The sequence below is a fragment of the Rhipicephalus microplus genome, unplaced genomic scaffold, assembly GCF_043290135.1.
Source record: "Rhipicephalus microplus isolate Deutch F79 unplaced genomic scaffold, USDA_Rmic scaffold_123, whole genome shotgun sequence".
Lineage (NCBI taxonomy): Eukaryota > Metazoa > Arthropoda > Arachnida > Ixodida > Ixodidae > Rhipicephalus > Rhipicephalus microplus.
In genome coordinates this window covers 486,097-506,447 of record NW_027464695.1, presented here as the reverse complement: position 1 = coordinate 506,447, position 20,351 = coordinate 486,097, and the positions used below count along the sequence as shown (strand labels likewise).

At 43.9% G+C, this 20,351-nt stretch overlaps 1 protein-coding gene across 3 annotated transcripts in view; it reads left to right on the top strand.

Annotated features, from left to right (window-relative positions):
- The window catches only part of LOC119163544 (Mon2 homolog, regulator of endosome-to-Golgi trafficking), a 295,128-nt gene that overhangs the window by 36,314 nt on the left and 238,463 nt on the right, over window positions 1-20,351 (top strand). For all 3 annotated transcript variants that reach the window (XM_075885350.1, XM_075885348.1, XM_075885349.1), the window contains 10 exons: window positions 295-595; window positions 2,279-2,430; window positions 4,328-4,528; window positions 5,369-5,587; window positions 6,555-6,689; window positions 7,773-7,907; window positions 9,091-9,231; window positions 9,619-9,782; window positions 10,439-10,601; window positions 14,139-14,408. In XM_075885350.1, coding sequence (XP_075741465.1) covers window positions 295-595; window positions 2,279-2,430; window positions 4,328-4,528; window positions 5,369-5,587; window positions 6,555-6,689; window positions 7,773-7,907; window positions 9,091-9,231; window positions 9,619-9,782; window positions 10,439-10,601; window positions 14,139-14,408 — 1,881 coding nt within the window. The remainder of the gene's footprint in view (window positions 1-294; window positions 596-2,278; window positions 2,431-4,327; window positions 4,529-5,368; window positions 5,588-6,554; window positions 6,690-7,772; window positions 7,908-9,090; window positions 9,232-9,618; window positions 9,783-10,438; window positions 10,602-14,138; window positions 14,409-20,351) is intronic.

The following is a 20,351-nucleotide window of genomic DNA, read 5'->3' as shown; positions in this document are numbered from 1 at the left end:
ATCTCTAGTGATGTATTTGATCCGGCTGGGGATATCGTCGATGTAAAAGTAATTGAATAAATGTACGCGACGTTTGGTTTGGTTTGACGGCGTCATCTGTGTCCGTCTGCTCTGAGAGCGGTGATCTCATTTCGAGACCACACAGTATCAATACATCGACTAAGATAAAAATGAAGATGACGTTCGCCATTGAGTTGTCTTAGGCTAATGCATAAAGACCCAGTGAGTTTCGTTTATTATACAGAATGTGTCGCATTAGAAAACGGGACAGTTCACTTGTCATTGTTGGCGCAGGAGCCTTCGCTGTTTGCCGTGGCCAAGCTGCTCGAGACCGGCCTGGTGAACCTGGGTCGCGTCGAAGCCCTGTGGCGGCCCGTGACCCAGCACCTGCTGGAGGTGTGTGCTCACCCGCACACACGCATGCGTGAGTGGGGTGCCGAGGCGCTCACCTACCTTGTCAAGGCAGCCCTCAACCACTCTCCCAGCGGAGGAGGTGGAGCCGGCGAGGCCACGACGGCCTCCTCCATTGTAACAGCCACCACCACGGCGGTTTCATCGTCGGCATCCGACAACGCAGCAGTGCCGGTTCATGCAGGTGAGTTTCACTGGCTCTTCTCACCATTTTATAGTTATGCTCTAGTCTCATACTAAGACCGCTGTTTCATACCAAACAACACATTTGACCATAGTCTGCCCCATAGTTGTCGAAATTAACTAGAGGGGACTCTGGCGATTGTTCAGCGACCATGGGAATGGGGGGTAGTACACCAATTTGCCTGGTCTTTGTGCTTGCGGGCCTCGAATGCACTTGCGGCTTTGTTTATTGCTGTGTTTTGGTTTTTGTTTCGAATGAAAGAATGGACGGTTATGAACTTCGAGAGCAGATTTGAAATGGTGAGCATAAAAGGTTGATGTGGTGAGGGGCAGCTGCTGAGCATTTGCTGATTGTTGTTTCGTGACAAATCAGCTTCAAGCCATGCGAAGCCAAACATAGCCGGAAGTACGAAGATCAGACAAATCTGTGTACCACCCATCATTCCCATGCTTGCTGAAGCGCCTTGTGTTACAGCTCTCATAGACACTAGCACCAGAGTTATCTCTAGTGTATTTAAGAAAGCTCTATGGTGTGCCCCACATGAATTACTAGAGTAGATAGTCAAACCTGAACGTTTCACATTGAAAAAGCTGAGCAAAGTAGACAGATGACCATCCGAAGCTTGTCTAAAACACCGCATGTCTCATGCGGTCTCTTTTGTGATAGTGAAAAATGGGAATTTATAGATTTGTTTTTCTGATGCTGCATTGAAGGCACGAAGTCGTATGCTGCTGTAAGATGGTGCACTGCCGACTAGGATGAAACCCATTCAGGATAAATTTCTCAGCTATCTTTGGCAGCTTGCATAAATAAGCCAAGCATGATCAAAGGAAAAGAAATAGAAGTTTATGGACTCGTTGATCTCTGTTAGACACAGTATCAATGAGAACTAACATAATCAAGAAATTTGACGTGCATCAAACCAGATTGCAGTCAAAGGTGACCATGTGATGCAGGCAGGTGACCATGTGATGCAGGCAGGTGACCATGTGATGCAGGCAGGTGACCATGTGATGCAGGCATTATAAATTTTAATCCATGCCTTCTTGTGGGATGTGGATATTTTATAGGGAAGTCTTTCTGCATTTTAAACAGTATTGTGGTTCTCTTTCCAATCATGAACAATCGCAGCTAGTATTCTTCACTGAAGTTCTTCTAAGTATTTTTCACCGCATCACACAGCTGTGCTGTGCTGAAGCTAACAAAAGTAAATTCATTGGTGCAGAAAGATTCCTAAATGCATGAGTCATCCACATTTTGAGACCCTCGTTTTCCATCGAGGCTCACACTGTCCTCCAGGTTCTATGCACTTTCTGACAGCACCTACCGAATGATGCCGCGTCGTTGGTGTGTATTTTTCAGACGATGCCAGTGACTCTGAGTGAGCTAGGAGTTAAGCTCAGCATGGCATAGCATTCGTTGTATCGAATGTAAATGTAAACAGATAGTGGGAGTTTGATTCATGTATTGTGTACAATGCTATACAGTTGCACAAGATTTTCTCGAGGGAACGTTGCTGCTGTTTGAAATCGTCCAGTAGTTTTATGCACTCGAACTCAGCTTTATTTTTCAGTCTGTTAGACACCCAACAGTGCTTTCAAAGAATGTCTGTGGTTCTGATGGTTTGCAACGTGCGTGTGGGGACTGAAACCTGCGAACTCTTGCCGTGCATGGCGTCCTCAGCGACGGCATCGCGGAGGAGCTTGCAGGTGCTGCTCTTGGCACCCCTCGTGGAGATGGCGTCCGCTCACCCCGACATCCGACAGAAGCAGCTCGACTGCACCCTCTCCCTGCTGCACAGCAACGGCGAGACGCTTACCCACGGATGGCCCCAGGTACATTCCTTCTTTGCTTCAATGCGTTTGTGTGTTAGCCAACATGGACGAAAGCAAAGGAATAAAACAAGTTGACAAATTCCTGGCAGTACCAGGTCATTAATTCTAAATGCAACGTGTCTCCCTGACTGTGGATTTCCTCCTGTTTTGTTACTGCAGACGTCTTGCACACAGATAGGACGACGAAAACAAGAGAAAGGACGAGGTCTTGTGTAAACTTTGTAATGAACTTTATTTGCCAAATGAAAGGCAGTTGAAAGTTCGTGCTTGTGTTTGTCCACCCTTCGGTTTTCTGTCGTCCTACTTGCATGCAAGCCGTTCGCAGTTATGGAAGTGCTGCCAACCTGCCCAAGCCTCCAAATCTTTCTGATGCATGTTTGTACATGCATCAGAAAGATTTCTTTATGATTCTGCTGTTTGTCATAACTTTTGGATATCAAGTGTTTTTGGAACCCTTGTACATTTGACTAACTGCCTCCTTGCGGCCTTACCAAAATCTTTGAAGTGCTCTAAGCACCTGGCTTCTCCAACTTGGGTTGTTTGTGCGGCATCCGCTTCACACTTTCTGGGAAGACCTTAGCACATGCATGGCTAAGCCATAGGAGTCGGGGTCAATTCCAGGCCACCGTCAACTGTGTATCACTGGGCTTGAAATGCAAGAAAGAGAGAAACGAGAAAAAAGGAAGGCAGGGAGATTAACCCGATGCTAGTATCTGGTATGCTACCCTGCACTGGGGTTGGGGAATAAGGGGTTAAAAGAGAGAGAGTTAAAAAATAAATAAAAGCAAAACACGGACACATACGCACACACAAAATCAGTCCACTCAAAGGCGTTCTGACAGGCCAGTAGTTCGCAAAAAGCGCAGCAGCGCTTGCACGGCCTTCTTTGATGATGAGTCATGACGATGGCACAGTATACTTTCTTCTGACAGTGGCTGGTCATCTAACTTGTTTAGTGTATTAGAAAGGTATTGTCTTACTAGGTTACATTCCGGGCAGTCACACAGGACGTGTCGAATTGTCTCTTCGTCTCCGCAGTGTGCACAGGCGGCGGTGTCGGTTATCCCTATGCGGAACGCGTACCCACGGGTAAACGCGACTCCCAACCATAGTCTGCACAGAGCAGTGCTCATGCACCTAGCATGTGCATGTTAAAAAGCCCCTGGCAGTCTAAGTTGACAAGCAGTGTCCCCTACAACGTTGGGTCTTATAATTGTATATTGGTCTTGGTTTGTACAAACTCTAAAATTTACTTTTCTTAATTTCTCTCATCTGCACACCTTTTTTTTGTATTTCTTTTAATGGATTGTTGGCGCTCACAATAGAACCTGCGCAGACTTTTTTTCATTTCCAGCTCCTGATAGTTCAACTGAAGCGGGCATTTTGCAGATTATTTATTTATTGATTCATTTATTTATTTACTTATTTATGCACTCATTGGGGGTAAGAGTAGGTGATGGAACAGTTGGACGCCTTTATTAGAGACACTGATATAAAAAACCATTGGGTATGAAAGACCAGAGTATCTGCACTGAAACGGGTTGATCAAAAAATGAAGACATAACACTATGCTAATGACAGAGGTTTCTTGTAAGGGACAAGAACTGCTCGCCAGTGCGCAAAAGGGGTTCAATTGTATGTAGTTATACAAAAAAACAAAGAAAATAGATTGTCAGCCAAACAACTAATCAAACAATGTTGTCGTTTAATCAGTATCAGCAACACACACATATAACATTGGAAAAGAAAATTAAAATGCAGTTAGACTAACAGAGAAATGAAAATAACACCACATAAAGCCAGTAATTGAAGGTAATTAGTTACTTTCTGTGATTGTTTACTCAGATAAAAGCAATGTCATTGAGGCATTTTCTCCTTGGGGTGTTTTTCACTCTAGGTGCTGACAATAATCGGGGCCATCTCGGAGAGCCATGGAGAGGCGCTGATTCGGTCGGCGTTCCAGTGCTTACAGCTGGTCGTGGCCGACTTTCTGCCGGTCATGCCGCGGGCCTGCCTCCAACTCTGCGTCGACACGGCCGCACGCTTCGGCTCGCAGAACCAGGAGCTGAACGTCTCGCTTACTGCTGTCGGACTCCTGGTCAGTCAACGGCGATCTTTTCGGTGCATTTCATTGCTTGCCATTTGGGTCGTGCGAATGTTCAGAAATTTCGAATATCAGTTCGACTACACTTGAACCTCAATATAACAGACAAAATTGCATCTTGCGTGAAGATAAGTTTCTTATATTTTAAAATTCGTTATAAAGGTTTATTCCTAACATTATATCTATTGCAAGAATATTCTTCATCTACTTTGTTATATTCGATATATCGTTATATCTGGGTGCTATATTGAGGTCTGAGTGTAGTGTTCTATCCGATTTCACGTTTGAATTAAATAGTCAATATTTGCAAATAAGAATACCTTTTAAATAGTTCAGAGAGTGTCAGCTCTACACAAATAAACAGGAACTTGGTGGAAGGTAATTGTAAGTTTCATCTGAGCAGTCGCACTGGAGGCATGAAGTGCAAGAGCTTTTGCAGTGCAGCAGGTTATGTTGCTTGGGGAGCCAGACTTGGCCAGCTTTATGGCTATACAACGGTCATTCGCACTCTATAAAGAATTCTGCACTCATGAAGAGTCTGCCTATCTGATCCCGATGTTTAATGTGGGCTTTTAATGCCAAAAATGTGAATACTGGGGTCAAAAAATGTGAGTGGCTGTGGATCAAATTCAAGAATGCCGACATATGTAAAGAGCCCCAGGCGGTCAAACTCAATTTGACATCCTTCTCTACAATGTACCTCATTATCGTATTGTGGTTTTGGCACTCAAAAACCCCCAGGTTCAGTATTACCTTCAATCGACCACTACAAGCTTCTGCTAAGTGCTGGCTTCTGCTGAAGGACTTTTGCACCCTTTTTCCTCTCGCTCGCAGTGGCACATGGCGGACTACTTGTACCAAAATGCGGAGAAGCTGAAGCAGGAAGAAGGCGACTGGGATGCCCTCTGGATGTGCCTCTTCCAGCGGCTGGGCGAGCTCTGCGTCGATCCGCGCTCCGCCGTGCGCAAGAGCGCAGGGCAGACCCTGTTCTCGACCATCAATGCGCACGGCTCGGTGCTCAGACAGGAGACCTGGCAGGCTGTGCTTTGGCAGGTGCGTACACGGTTTGAAGAACGCACTCTTTTATTTCTCGAAGCTGTAGTACAGGATACGGCTTGAAAGCCATGCTAGAACAAGCGCTATAGAGTCTTAACGTACCCTTACCCCTAATCTGTACTTACCGAACCTTACCTGGTATAACCTAACCAACTGTTTCTAGCTAACTGTAATTCACTTCCACCTGATAGTAGCTCAGCGGCTGTGCCATAGGACAAGATCTGGGATTTGAATTTATTTATTTATTGAAAATAAATGACTTCTAGCTGTGGTCACTATATTCCTGTGGATGCAAAGTCTTTAGAGACTTGTGTTAACTCTGAGGGAATGTTTAAGGGACACTAAAGAGAAAACATATTTTTTTTGTATTAGTAAATCACTCTTTTGCAGTACTAATAATGCGAAGCTTAGCACGAGAAGATGTTTGGTAAGCGAGAAAACGCACCAAAAGGAAATGCTGGCGGCGACGATGCCTCGAAGTTCTCACACCAATCGCCGCAACTTCATAGATATTCATGATATCTGCTTGCTCTCATATCGTTACTAATTGGTTTAAATTATGTAAATTGCCCTCTGAGGAGGCCAAGTACTTAATATACCAAGTTCTAAGAAATTTTGTTGTGCCAGTGTTGCCAAAATACGAAAAATGCACTTTCAAAGTCCTAACGTCACATGCAGAGTAGAGATATTGGTGTGAAACTTGTGGAAAAACGAGACCGTGACCTTAATGTTATCCTTTATTATTAAAGCAGCGATGATTGAATTAACCACATTGGAGTTTTTATTGTAAAATTTATCAATCTAAACAGACTAATTTCTTTTCCTTAGTACCTCTTGAACATCAGGTGGTTGAAATCAATTAGAGCGTGCTGTACTGTGTTGGAAAGAAATGGTTTGTTTGTATTAGTGAGTTTTGTTTTTGCATGCAGTCAACGTCAGCACATATTGTCCTGCTCTCGTGCAGGTGCTGTTCCCCTTGCTGGACCGAGTCCGGACGCTATCGGGGTCGGCCTCGACGGAGAAGGTCAACGACATGGGTGGGAACATTCTGATCCACCACTCGCGCAACACCGCTCAGAAGCAGTGGGCCGAGACGCAGGTGAGGGTCGAGGCACGCTTGACTCGTGTATGAGCTCCATCTCGTAACACACTGCCAGGTTTGATGTAAGACAATGGGAATGATGCATGAACTACTGTGATTTCTCGTTATAACAAAATCGCTTTGCTCGAAATATTGCTTTAATTGAAATTTCTAATGGTCCCGACCTGGACACTTGCATATTAAGCTGAATTACTGAACGCGCTTGAAGAGCCTAAAATGAAGTGGCAAGCGGAAAAAGCTTAGAAAGAAGTGGCGGCCCTTTTGCGCGTGCAGTGTCCATTTGATGCTGCCAACTAACTGCTCTCATTAAAGCACAGAACAGGCCACAAATGTCCCATGACCACCTAGTAACGGGTACCAAGCGAGTGCAGAGTGCTCCCAGCCGTTTACTGTGCAGTGAATGGGAACTGTCAGATGGCATTTGCGGAGGCCCTGTATCTGTTTAAAAAAAAAATATTGTGCAGGTTAGTTTGGTCAGGACAAATGTGCCCCTTTTTTCTTTATAGGTGTTATATATAATATTTGAATTCAATTTGAAAGTATTGTCTTCGAATTCGCATCGAACCTAACATTCACTATTCGCACAAGCTTACTTTTTTAATGCGCAAACACACCATCTGACATTGAAAAATGGTCCGTATGCATACTAGGGTCATGAAATATTGTTTCTAGATATTTCTCAATGGCATAGATGTGATGGTGCATGTACACTGATGCTCAAACGATAGTATTAGCAAACGGGGTGCAAAAAAAACAAAAAAAAACACTTGTTCTGCAGATTTCATTGCTGCACACCTTTGGGAAAAATGTCAACGTAGTCATGCAACGGGAAACACTTAGTGATCATGCAGTGCACAGTCACCTGCCGCATTCAGTAAATTTGGTGCATGCCTCTGGATCGGTGCATGCGACGGTGCATACCTTTGGATCCAGGTGGCAGGCCTTATGATCATGTAATTCAAAATGCTTTTTCTGCACCTCAATAAAGTTCTGCTTTTCTGAATATGTTGTGTTTTGAATTCCTTGTAACTGTGGTCCAAGAATATTTGAGACTGCATTTTTCTCTTTGTTTCGCCCTAGGTGTTGACGCTGTCGGGTGTTGCAAGAGTGTTCCACGTCAAGCGCGAAGTGCTCCACACGCTGGGTGACTTCCCGCGTGCCTGGGCGCTCCTCCTTGAGTTCATTGAGAACTCGGCCCTGAGCAAGAACAATGAGGTGAGCATGAACATTTTGCAGAACAGGCTCGCATGTTTCGGTTTAATGGAACCAGCAAAGCAATGTTTTGTGTTAAATGCACTATTGCGCCTCTTATTCAATGTCCTTTCATGTGTTGCACTGTAGTGTGTGGCGGAGCAATGAAAAACTGCATCGCTGCATCACCTACTGTTACGCGGCGAGTGTTGAGGCTATCGGCCACGGCTTGCGTGATAAAATCTGGCAATGTTGCATTGTCTAAACGCGCCATTGCTAATTGCTGAGGCCGATACTCTCAACACTCGGCGTGTTACTGATGCAGCGATCCAGTTTTTCGTTGCTGTGCCACGCGCTGCAGATCCCGCAAACTTTTGTAGTCGAAAGTGCCTGGTTGAAGCTCAAGTGTTGTGATAGTTAGTACTAATGTTGAAGGAAAAGTTGAATTAAGTTGCCGTACTTTTTAAGCCGGAATAAAGTTACCTCTTGCATAGTAATGCCAACACAAATTCGTAGCAATTCTCCTGACTTTTGCTTCTTTTATATTCAGCAACTTGTCTACTAAGATACAACATTTCATTCAGTTCTTAGTTTAGATGAAGGAGTCATAGATGACTGAATGCGGGCATCATGCCTGGTAAATAAATTTTATTTCTAGTTAGATTCTGTTTAGAGACCTCGAAACACTACATCACTGCAAAGCTTCTTTTCATGTGACAGTATTATCATTACTGCTTACTGTGAATATCAGCATTATTGTGTGCTATGATTGTTCTGGTTTAGGGTGGAACTTGTGATAAGAATACTTTAATTGAAGAAATGTTTGATATTATGCATTTATTATTCGTCTAAAAAAGCAATGCTATGAATATGTTATGAGTCCGTGTGGATGTAAACGCAACAGACGTAATTTCAAACAAAGTCAATTTGTAGTACCCATGCAAAAAAGTAAATATTGCATATGTTTCAACATGGTCTTGTAGAAAAATTTTAGCAGTACCACATGCATAAAAAACACAATGGTACAACAGCAGCAACAAAAGCAACAACAAAGGCGACATGAGTGCAATTTGGGGGTTGATAATTCAAAAATTTGCGCTAGAAATGTCTTCGATGCATTGTTGTTGCACGTATGTCTCGTATACGTTTTTGTATGTGGAAGTTAATACTAAACCAAGTTTATGCACATTGTCATTTTATCTCCCAGGTGTCGCTTTCAGCGCTGAAGAGCTTTCAGGAAATATTGCATTTGAGTCGTCCTACCGACGGAGCCGGGAACGGTGGCGCCCTCCTGGGGAGATCTGCTGACCCACAGGGAGAAGCGGCCCTCTGGTGTGCTGCCTGGAAGGTACGGATTGACAGTTCAGCAGGGGCATGTTGCATTTCCTCAAACTGGGGTATCAAAGGAGCCATGAAAAGTTCGCTAGCGACAATGCTGAACCGTCGGCAACCACACGCACTAACTAGGTGACATCAATCTAAGTAGAGTAGATATGCATAAGTGCTTTGCCTCGATAAGTGTTGACGCAAATCTACTCTGCTCAGGCTGACGTCACTCAATTTGTGCATGTGGCTGCCAGTGGTTCTGCATCGTCGCTTTTAGGAGTGATCTTTTCTCGACACCTTTAATTGCTGCATTAGAGTATCAATAATGTCTAATCATTTCTAGAGTTCTGCATGCCGAAACCTTGAGACAAAGACTTACAATTTGTTCTTTTGTTCTCAACAACTGCAGGTTTGGTACAACATTGGCATTGAGAGCACCAGGCCTCCCCCAGATGTCGCCGTTGACGATGCCCGCTTCTCCAACAGCCTGTCTTTGCTGTACATTCCGTCCCAAGCATTCCTCACTGCACTCGTTCAGATCTTCCCGCACCTCTTCCAGCACATCAAAAATAGGTGAGTCATTTGAGTTGGTCATTGCTCAAGCAGTAAGTAGGCTTGAGGACACAGGAAAGCTATAGTGACATTTCTTTGTTTGTTCGTGAGATGAATACTTATTAGAGGAGAAAACCCTAGCTGGGAACTGAATCTCTGATGACATATCTTGGGACTCGGAAAACACGTTGTTACATCACGGTCGAGCTTTTGTGGCTTTTACATGAATTCGGGACGCCGTAAAGGTCATGAGCAGTGTTATTAATAAGCATGGATATCCAAGTAGAAAATTTTCAGGTGTAACAAGATAATTGTAAATTCTCGTTAGTCTTGTTTTACTTCAGTGAGAATTTTCCCGCTTTAGCAGAACTTTAAAGACGGTTCGAGGCACCATTTGTTATGGCTAAGCAAGTGCTTGTGGGTTTGCAACTGTGGAATGGTCCTCATAAACAACTTAAAAGTGGCAAAAAGTGAATGCATCTTTGTGGTTTGGCTAATGGCTTGACTAATAGCTACTTTTAAACCTTTCTGGTGTCCCCGAATTGACTTTAGCAATGCCAGAATGCTTGGCCATGATTTGGAATCAGTTGTCATGCAATGGCCTGGTGATGTCACTGTGGTCAGCTTAGACTAACACGAGATGTTTTTTTTTTTTTTTCATGTCAATGCGTTACCAGATTCACGGTCTCCGACTTCCAAAAGTTTGCCGCCGTTGTCCAAAACGCTGTCGCTGCACCCGTTCATGGCGATGCCTCGCCCTTCATTTTGCCTACCCTGGCCGAAGTGGTCCTCACGACGTTGCAGGAGTCTATTCTCAATGCCATGGACACCCTGCACAAGGTGAGCGTGGCGACTCTCGTCTTCGTTAACGTGATGGCGTTAAAGATCTTGTTTCTCGGAAATTCCAATACACTGAAGCCTCATTATAACAAAGCTGCATCTTACACGAAAAGAAGTTCATTATATTCGAAAATTCGTTAGAAAGGCATATTCCTAACACTACTATCTTCTGGTAGACTTATCTTTTATTTATTTTGTTACAACCGATATTTCGTTATGTGCGGGTTCTTTATATCGAAGTTTGAGTTATCAGCATCAGCATCGTTAGTTGTGAGCAGAAAATTGGCACTGCCCTTAAACGAAAATTAGAGATGTATCCAAATGAAAAATTGGTAAAAATCTTTGGTGGCAGGGGGACTCCAACCCAGAACTTGTGCATGGCCAGCAGGTGTTCAACCAAAGAGGCACGCTCGTGCTTGAAACTGCTTCCGAAAAAAAATTCTATATGCATGTCACCCTATGCTCTGCAAGCATGGAATGTTGTGTGGTGGAAGCGTAGGATTGTGCCAGGGGTCAATACGTGTTCCACTGCACATCAAGTGAGAGGTTTTGAAGGACCACCCCTTACAAAGCACTGAGACACATTTAACCCATATATGCCGAAACTTGAGAAAATTAACAAAACTAATTTATTTTCCCAAAATGATTGCTTCTACAACCTCAGAAAACAGAGTAAGGCTTTTATATTAAAAAAAATCTCTTTCAAACAATGATTTGGCGCCGTCCTGTATGTAGGACACCGATGTTTGACACACCGTGAACAAAAACATTTGCGCCTATTGTTGTCATAGAAAAGTTACTGCGCACCCAATAACTGACGAACAATCGACAAAAATATCAGCAGCATCGAGAGCGATTTGACTCTGTATTACTTATTTTTATTTTTTTTGGCGGTATGGCTCTCAGTTACATGCACATGAAATAGCCATTTTGTGACTGCCAGCACATGGCTAATTGTAGCCCAGCGATCACCTAGACTTGCACGTGACGAAAACAGGGCATCGTAAACACACCTTAGGTGGGGCTACCTTTTCTACAGAAAAAAACATTCGAGTTACGCTGAAAAGTTTCAGCGTCCTACATGTAGGACACTGGGCATATATGGGTTAATCATCATCAGCAGCAAGAAACAGCTGCGTAAGTGGGCTTACGGATGCGTAACAGGTACTTCGTTAATTTTCAAAAAGAATAATTATATCGTAGTGGGCACTTTGAAACTGTACTTGCAGTAGGCATTCTAAGATAGTTTTAAACAGCCCACGTAACTCGCTCATCCTTTTCCTTGCGGCACAGATAAGGTATCGATTTGAAAGTGAAGCTAGGTTACAGATTGTAAAGATGATGCAAGCAGGGTCCGATCGCACATTTTGCATTCTACTCTTGAGGCGATTTTCAAGCAACCTCTATTTTCTTGTTTGTTTTGCCTTCTTTACACAGTTGTAGTTTGTTTCTTCCACCACAGTAAGATGGTATAACATTGTTTGTAATTGTATGTATAGGATGCACAGAATACCGTAAAAAAACCTGAATATAGGTCGAATTAAAAAAAAAATTAACGCGATGAAAAATCCACTCTCATCTTAAATACCAATCATTGGCAGAAAAAAATGTCGAAGTCCGTCAACATTGGGCAACTGAAGTCAAAAGCCTCCATTGCCATCGTGAGCATTAGCAGTGGAGCAGTTGAGCAAGGCCAGGCAAGGCATGCAGTACATTGTACTAACAACACCATTTTGCTTCGGTTATGTTTGTCAGTCTGCTGTTTTTCTTTTTTTTTCTTTTTCCTTGGCTTGAAATTTTTATTTCCTGGCTGAAATTTTTGGGATCCACATGTAGTTTGGGGCCAAAATTTCGGATCATAAAAATTAGAGAAAAAAATACACTGGGCTATATGCAGGTTATTACGGTAATATTTGTTAGTATGGCAGGACTTGTTAAGAAAAAGTGATAAGAGGATCTAAAAGGGTTGGGGTGAAGGGGGGGCTGATAAGAACTAATGGCATCTTTCACTAGTCAAATAGGGGCACACTGATGTGCCACTTTGTCCAGTCATCATAGCTCCTGCGTACCCTAGGGCACTCCTATGTAATTTGTTAATGCTATAAGTGCCTAGACAAAGCAGCCTCTCCATGGATATATTTTTTCTGTGCTCTGTCTCCTAAACTTTTTCTTTTAATTTTTTTATCTCACCGAATGCTTTTGAACTTGGATGGTAAAGATAATCAAGTGCCGTTCCCGCAATTGCTCTTAAGGAATGCATGTTGCTTTGATCATCGTTACCAGCCTAACTGCACCTACTGCAGGGCAAAGGCCTCTCCCATGTTTTGTCAGCGAGCCCAGTCCTGTGCTTTCTGCGCACAAACCGTTACCTACGTCAACTTTTATCTCATGTGCCCACCTAACTTTCTGCCTCTCCCTCACGCTCTTGGCTCCTGTTGAAATCCGCTCTGATACTGGGAAAGGCCACTGGTTATCTTGCCTACACATTGCATGCCCTGCGCAAGCCTATGTGTTCGACTCAGTTTGGAATAGGATGTGATTATTGTACATTTCTTCCCTGACACACTCTGCCCACGTCTTCTTCCTTAACTTACACCTATCATTTTCCTTTCAACGGCCTGCTGCTGCTGCCTGATGAAGCAGCACGCAAAGGTCTTCAACACCACAAATAGACGAACTTATTTCACTAAATTAGATGCAGCTCAGATGGCCAAAAGACTTGCGATTGAAGAAAATAAGAGACGCTGAAACCTTCCGACACATCATTATGCCTTCCTTCACTCAATCGACCTATCTAAACAGGGCCTCTGTTAACATACTACGGTACCGCTTCGGTCAGTCAGCGAGTCCATATTGCAACTACTGTGGCTCCATCGAAACTGTGGAACATACTGTATATTGTTTGAGTGTAGAGCGTATGCTGATGAGCGTTCGCTTTATGAACATTGCATGCATTCTATAACCGAGAGAACTTTCTCCCTTGACTCTGTATTGGGACCTTTAGCCTGCCCCACTTTACAGAGGCATGCTATAAAACTTTTGTTTGCGTACCTTGGACAGCAGCGGTCAGCTAGACAAGCTGTAGCTGTAGCTTGACACCACGGAAAGACTATTAGCACATGTCCTCATTCAATGGTCAAAGAGGTGGCCTCTTCCTTTCTTTTCTTTTTATTCTATCATCTATATTTACATTTTGTCTTTTTTCTCTCTCTCTCTCTTCCTCTTCGTACTTTCAATCCTCGATCCCCTTCCCCACGCAGAGTAGTAAGTGAGCGAATTTTATATGCCGGCTAAATTCTTTGCATTTCAATAAAGAGTTCTCTCTTTCTCTTTCACGGCCTGCTGCATCGTTCCCTATTAGCTGAACCTTACCAGTACTTTCCTACGGAGCTGAAATGTGAAGTCTTACAAAGAGCTTAAAATGCTGTGATATATCAAACTGTTTGAATCACTTAAACCCACAGTTACCCACTGTGCCCGCAATTTTATCTACCACTTGATCAATCAATCTACCAATTCAGCGAATCTTTTTTTCAGGAAGCGCTTGCAGGTCCCGACAACCTGCAGGCCATGGTGCCGTCCATCTTCGGCCAGCTGTTGAGTTTCGCGTGCTACGCCTGCCAGGCGCCGGCGTACGGGAAGCTGCAGATGCGCTCCGGTGGTGTGGCCCCCAAGCACCTGGACTGGGTGACGCTCAGCTTTGTGCCATTCGGGGAGCGCGCCATGGAGATGGCCGTGTCCCTCTACGTGCAGACGGCGCAGCGACCGGTCGTCGTGCAGGCCGACATCCTCCACGCCATCGTCAAGGTCAGAGCCGATCGTCCAATACGTCGTAGTCTAGTCATGTTACGGGTACTTGTGCTTATAGAAAAAACTTGAGCGTACAGTTGCTGCGGTCTACGTATTGATCGTTTCGGGATCACTGCCGGGTGACCTTAGAATACGATGGCCTAGCTCACATGGTAGCCTTTCCGAATTCGCCAAATTACCAGATTTACCCCGGACGTTCCCTGATTTCAAACAATCTTCTTGGTTATGCGGGCATGGCCGTAAATTCTTAGAAAAGAACAGTTCCGGTACCACCCACGAAAAAAAATTATAATTATTGGCAAGGACACCAGTTCTAAACTTTTCTGGTCGCGTGTGGAACATCTAAGCCACTTTTACCACAGTACACCGGCGAGGTGTTTTAACTGTCATGGCACACAGCGGACCTTGCACTTTGATAAGCGCGAGTGCGTGCACCGTATAGTTACAAGCACCTCTATGATCACTGATGTCAAAAACTCTACTGACAATTATCCATCAATGACGTTGCTGCGACCTTGAGAAATACTAAATCAATATGTACACCAGAGTCCTTTAGCAGTTTACTTGTTTTACTCGTCCAGCAAATTTTGAGGTCACCAGGTTGGCAAGTGTGCCTTTGCTTTTCAGCCAGTGGCAAAGCTACAAGGCACAGCAGTGTGTGTATAGATAGTGTGCGAAGCGCTAGGTGGTTTTGGTGCATGTTTCAAGTATTTTTTGAGGCACGGGAATAACTCGATGCAGTAGCATTCGTTCAGTTAATAGTCCAGCTGTGGAGATTGATGTTGCCAACATGCGGTGACGTCATCACATTTTCGTGGATGAATACAAGCCCTGCTGACGGTCAGTTCTGCTTGAGGCAAGAGGTGTTGATGAGGTCGTGTTTACGAAGATTGCTTCACCAATATTGTTTAACGGTGAAACTGGTAAAGCCTAAGGTAATACGTACAACTGGAAAAGAACTGTTGTAAACAGTGTGTGTTCCCTAGAATCAGGATAAATCCAACTACTCAGGACTGGGCCACTAAAAAGTGAAGAATGCAGCAGCTAGCCCAACAAATGACTGCAAAGCAATGCTGGCGAGCTGAAGACGCCGAGTACGTACAACAAGAGAACACTCGGGAAGGGGAAAGGCAATGGCGGTTTCGGAGAAGACCCCGAAGCAATGGAAGCCCCTTCGCAACGCCGACGTTCCTGTAGATCTCTGGAGCTTCGACAACTTTGGAGCCTCTGGAGCTCGACAACCAAGTCATGTTTGTGATTGTGGTTTGACTTGAAGGCCTCTGCGCTGAGAATCAATGGAGAAACAACTTTGCATCGTCTAGATAAAGCCTGGGAACAACCTTGAAGCAACTAGATTAGACATGGGAATCATTCAGTTTCACTGTGCCAAGCCTCGCACGAATTTGCGCGAGCTTCGCCCATTTTTTTTTCTTGGGCGATTTGGTACTTTGGGAACGACACGATTTGTAGCACAAAACCTGAAAAGACTGCGAAACACACAGGTCTTGAAAGAAAGTTGACTCTGCACTCACAGCTGTTTTATTTGGCATGAAGCTTGTTTCGTACGCAAATCTCGCTCACACATTCTTAACATGGTGCAGCACAGAGCTAATGATAAATCATCGTGTTCGTGACAAGCTTGGCCAGCACCTTTTTTTTTTCGGTGCCCGGGCGAACGCTTTTGTTTAGGCGGTCGAGCGCGGGCTCCTCCTCCACTCGTCGCTGCCGCATGGAGGCGCTGCGCGAGTAGATTATGGGATGCTGGCGCTGAATGGCCGCACGTATTAGAAGCTCGAAAATTCATATTTTCATGCGAGTTAATGTGCAGTCGTGCTTCTTGACGGCTTCACGGACGCAGGGAAAATGAAAATTAACATGAACATAGCGGCGCGCTGTTTTCACCAAGCTCTGTCAGGCCGTGCTACTGGTTCGATATATGCGTTCGAGTTCAATAGCATTCGCGTTTTATTTTCTTTTTCAAGGTAATGAAACCCCATTATTTGCATGCCTCAGTATATAATACTGCTGTGTACCACTCTGCATATCTGATGAAAAAAAAAAACAGATTCTCTTTTTTTTTATATCTCATTAGTTACAAAAAAAAAAAGAACCCGCTGGTCCTCTTATGGATTCACCTGAGACGACTTGTTTGTTTGTTTGTAGCCTGGAATCAATGGCACATACCCACTTTGGGTGATTGGCCAAGAAAACATATATTATCCTATAGATGGTAACTGCACTATTGCTTACAAAAAAAAAGAGAAAAAGATGTAGAAAGACGACATTGTCAACAGAAAAAACAAACATTCAAAGAGGGAGAAAAAAATAAAATAGTTACTGATCTAGTAACTATACCTTGATCTTGGGAGCCAACTAGACAGCTGAGTGTGCCGAACCAGATTAATTTGGGATGTATGTCTCATATTTATTGACATTTCAAAAATTACTTCCCGACTCTTCTTTTTTTTGTTCTTTTTTTGAGTACTTGTTGAAGGGGGCCCTATATTGAAATATGTTTGGTGTCTGGAATGAAATTGCAAACCGCATCAAATACATCTCTGTGGCGATTTCCCAAAACAGAGACACCGAAATTTAGAACAGTTTCTGTGGTTAAACTTAAACCTAGCTTTACAAACGGAATAGCTAAAAGTATTTTCCTAATTACTGCGTAGTTACGACATGAGACAAAATAATGTTCAATAGTTTCTGATTCTTCGCAGATAGGACAAAGAGGGGAGAACGTCAGACCAGCTCTGTGTAAATAAAAATTTAATAAGGGAACACGGCACCGGTTTCTAGAGATAAAACTTCAAGTTTTTTCGAAGGACTCCACTAAGATTTTCATGGAAATTTGAGGTGACTGAAAGGCAAAAACTATCCCCATTTTCTTCCTATTCAATGCACTAAATGTTTTCTATTTCCCTCTGGGATATTTGTGCGCCCAACATGGTTTTCTTACTTCCTCAAGGATTGGAGACAAAGCTAGCTTTCTGCCCCTCAGCTGGTTATGCACTGCCCTCATGATCGACCCATTTCAACCAAGCGAAGATGTTATATGATGCTGTCAAGTTATTTAACCTTCCGATACGTCACAAACATATATAATATGGGGAGTCATATGATGACGTTTTCACGTTGTGATGATTTTTCGTATCACTTGTGTTCACGCCGCCAACGCGAGAAGACACCGGACGCCGGCGGTGATCAATTTTCGCTTTTGATGAGACATTTAAAGCTATCGCCTTTATACACTGTACGGCTGTAGCTCCGTGAAATTGCAGCTTCCACTGGTGTTCAGGTTAGCGTGCTTGCAGTAATCAGCCAGAACAATTGTCTCCTTATAAATATTTGTACTACACTCTAATATGTAGCCGTCATTTACAACCCGAGTATTTTATAGATTATGAGTAGTGGCGGCTGAATACTATTCATCATGCTTGGCACCATGGCAATTGAAATCGCTAAACAGGAGTGTGCTGCATTCGAACAGTCAACAAATGAGCCTATCAGTAGCAACGCTGCCTTGCGATTGCTGCCGTGTGCAACGCTAACATTACGCCCCGAAGCTGAATGGTAGCCCATGGGCACCACACAGCCATTTGGCCTCTACTCTGCTTGCTAATGCCAGAAAGAAGCAGAAAGAAACAGAGCTGAGCAGCTGAATGTTAAGGCTACAATAATCCGTCCATAAATACACAGACAAGCTCAAGCAACTGACCACAGGCCCCATTTTTCATGCCTGTCACCTTGGCTCAAGTTGAAAGTCGGCTGTAGACTTCAGACTTTAACAGCGCCTGTTCAAAACACAGGGAACGATCGCAGAAGTTGCGCCGCATATGGAGCTGTTCTTGTCTATTTCACAATGATTTTATTGTTTAAGCTCTCAAATGGTGAAATCACGTGCCATAGTTTCTCATTTTCTGACACTTGCATTTTCTTGGTGGCAACACGTCAGGCTTTGCGAAAGGAACGGATGATAACCTATATCCCTGGAAACAGTCCAGTGAAATTTTTTGCTATTTAGTGCATGAACGCCAGGCTTGTGCATAATGTGCTACGCCACTAAAGAGTAGCAAGCATCGGGGGACATTAGGCACCCAAGTTTTTGAAATTAGCTCCTGGCAGAGGCTTCTCTCAAAAATCGACTTTCAGTTAGTCAAGAAAGCTACTCTCAGTCTAGCGAACGCCACGGTGACAAAGCGATCTTCCGAGGATTACTTGCATGAGCTGTCTGGTATCGGCCTAGCTAGCAGACGACGTGCAAGCACCTCGATCAAGTAGTCGCGAACGCCTCAAGCCTTTGAAATGAGCTGAGTGCCCAGAATAACAAGTGCTTCACGATTCTCATTTTAAAGTTTCCATTACACCTTAAACGATGCGATCATAGCCAAAAATTGAGCCGTATAGTATCTTTGAATGCAGCAGCGGCACTCGTTTGCACGAAAGACGACGTGGCGGCATTTCTACTCCAGTTCCGGCGCCTGGCGGTGAAAGGCCGCACTAGCACCGACGACTGCTTTCCATTGAAATCCGCTCCTTCGTTGGGCACTGAAAAAATAGAAGAAGCGCTGGCTTGGCAATCTCGTTTCTGTGTGATATAGTGAAAGGGATGTCTGATAAACCTATTTTTCATCACCAACATGATTGTGACATGCCTCTGGAAGTTCCCGCGCCTTTTACGTCTCTGCTCTCACCCAGAATCCACACCTCAGAAAAACACGGCTCTCAGCAGCACAGTCCACAGGGCACAGAAATACATGTGCTTGCATCCTTTTTTTTGCCGAGATGGTTATTGAGATCAGCCAGCATTCTTATGGCACAAAAATGAAACAATCTTCAACCACTTGGTACCCAGCAACTAAAACAAAGCGGCACAGAATAGTATAGCAGAAAGGCCAATTGGATTAAAATGATAATAAGACTAGGGTGAATTATGACGACAGGAGAACATGTTGTCTTTAAGCGGTGGCAATAAATTATCATAACAGCTCACTATCTTGGCTGCACATTTTCATAGGAGGATGACTGATGACAATAAATTAGTGTGTCAGAGCTTCTATTGTCTTGTCTAGATGACAGCACGTTATTCCAACAGGACAATGACACATTGTTGCCACACCATGACATTTCATTGTCATGTATTCATGTAATTTGCTGTCACAAGATGACAATGGGTTGTGCAGTCTTCCACAAAGCTGCTTTGATGCTGTAGCTATCATGTCAGACCTCTCATTGTAATGATATACCTTCATGACAAAGGGACACTACATTTTGCTGTCATTCTTGCCGTTATGCTGTTCAAGCACCGCTGCTTCCTAGTTTTTAGCACCTTAACTGTCATGTCGGATCTCTCGCCCTATTCCTATAGGACAGCAACACATGGTCATGATATGAAGACATTGCATTCTGATTACAGGATGACATTGAACGGTACTGTCATTCTTGCTGTGTTCCTAATAAGCACTGTTTTTCTTCGCAAGTTTCTCTGGCTCTGTAGCAGTCTTCTCTGAGCTCTCGTCTTGTCATAACGACAGTGCATTATTACGAGAGAACAGCAACATGTCGTGACAGGATGGTAATCCATTTTCATAAATCACTGTTGCCGTTATTTGTGTGTTCCTGTTTGAGCCCTTGTTTCCCAGCTGCTTTGCTACTGTAACTGTCAAGTCAGAGCTCTCAATGTCCTGTCAAGATGATAGGGCAATATTATCGCTGGACAGCAACACATTGGCACCATGTCGAGCTCTCGTTGTCTTGTGAAAGTGGCAGCACATTATTCCAAGAAGATGGCAAAACATTGTCATGCCGAAGTGGCAATGCATTTTCATGACAACACAGTGAAATCTTCTGTCAACCTTTCTATCTTCCGCGTCGAAAACTGTTGTTCCTCAGCTGGTCTAAACTTTTAGCTCTCATCTCTAAGCTCTCATTGTCCTGTCA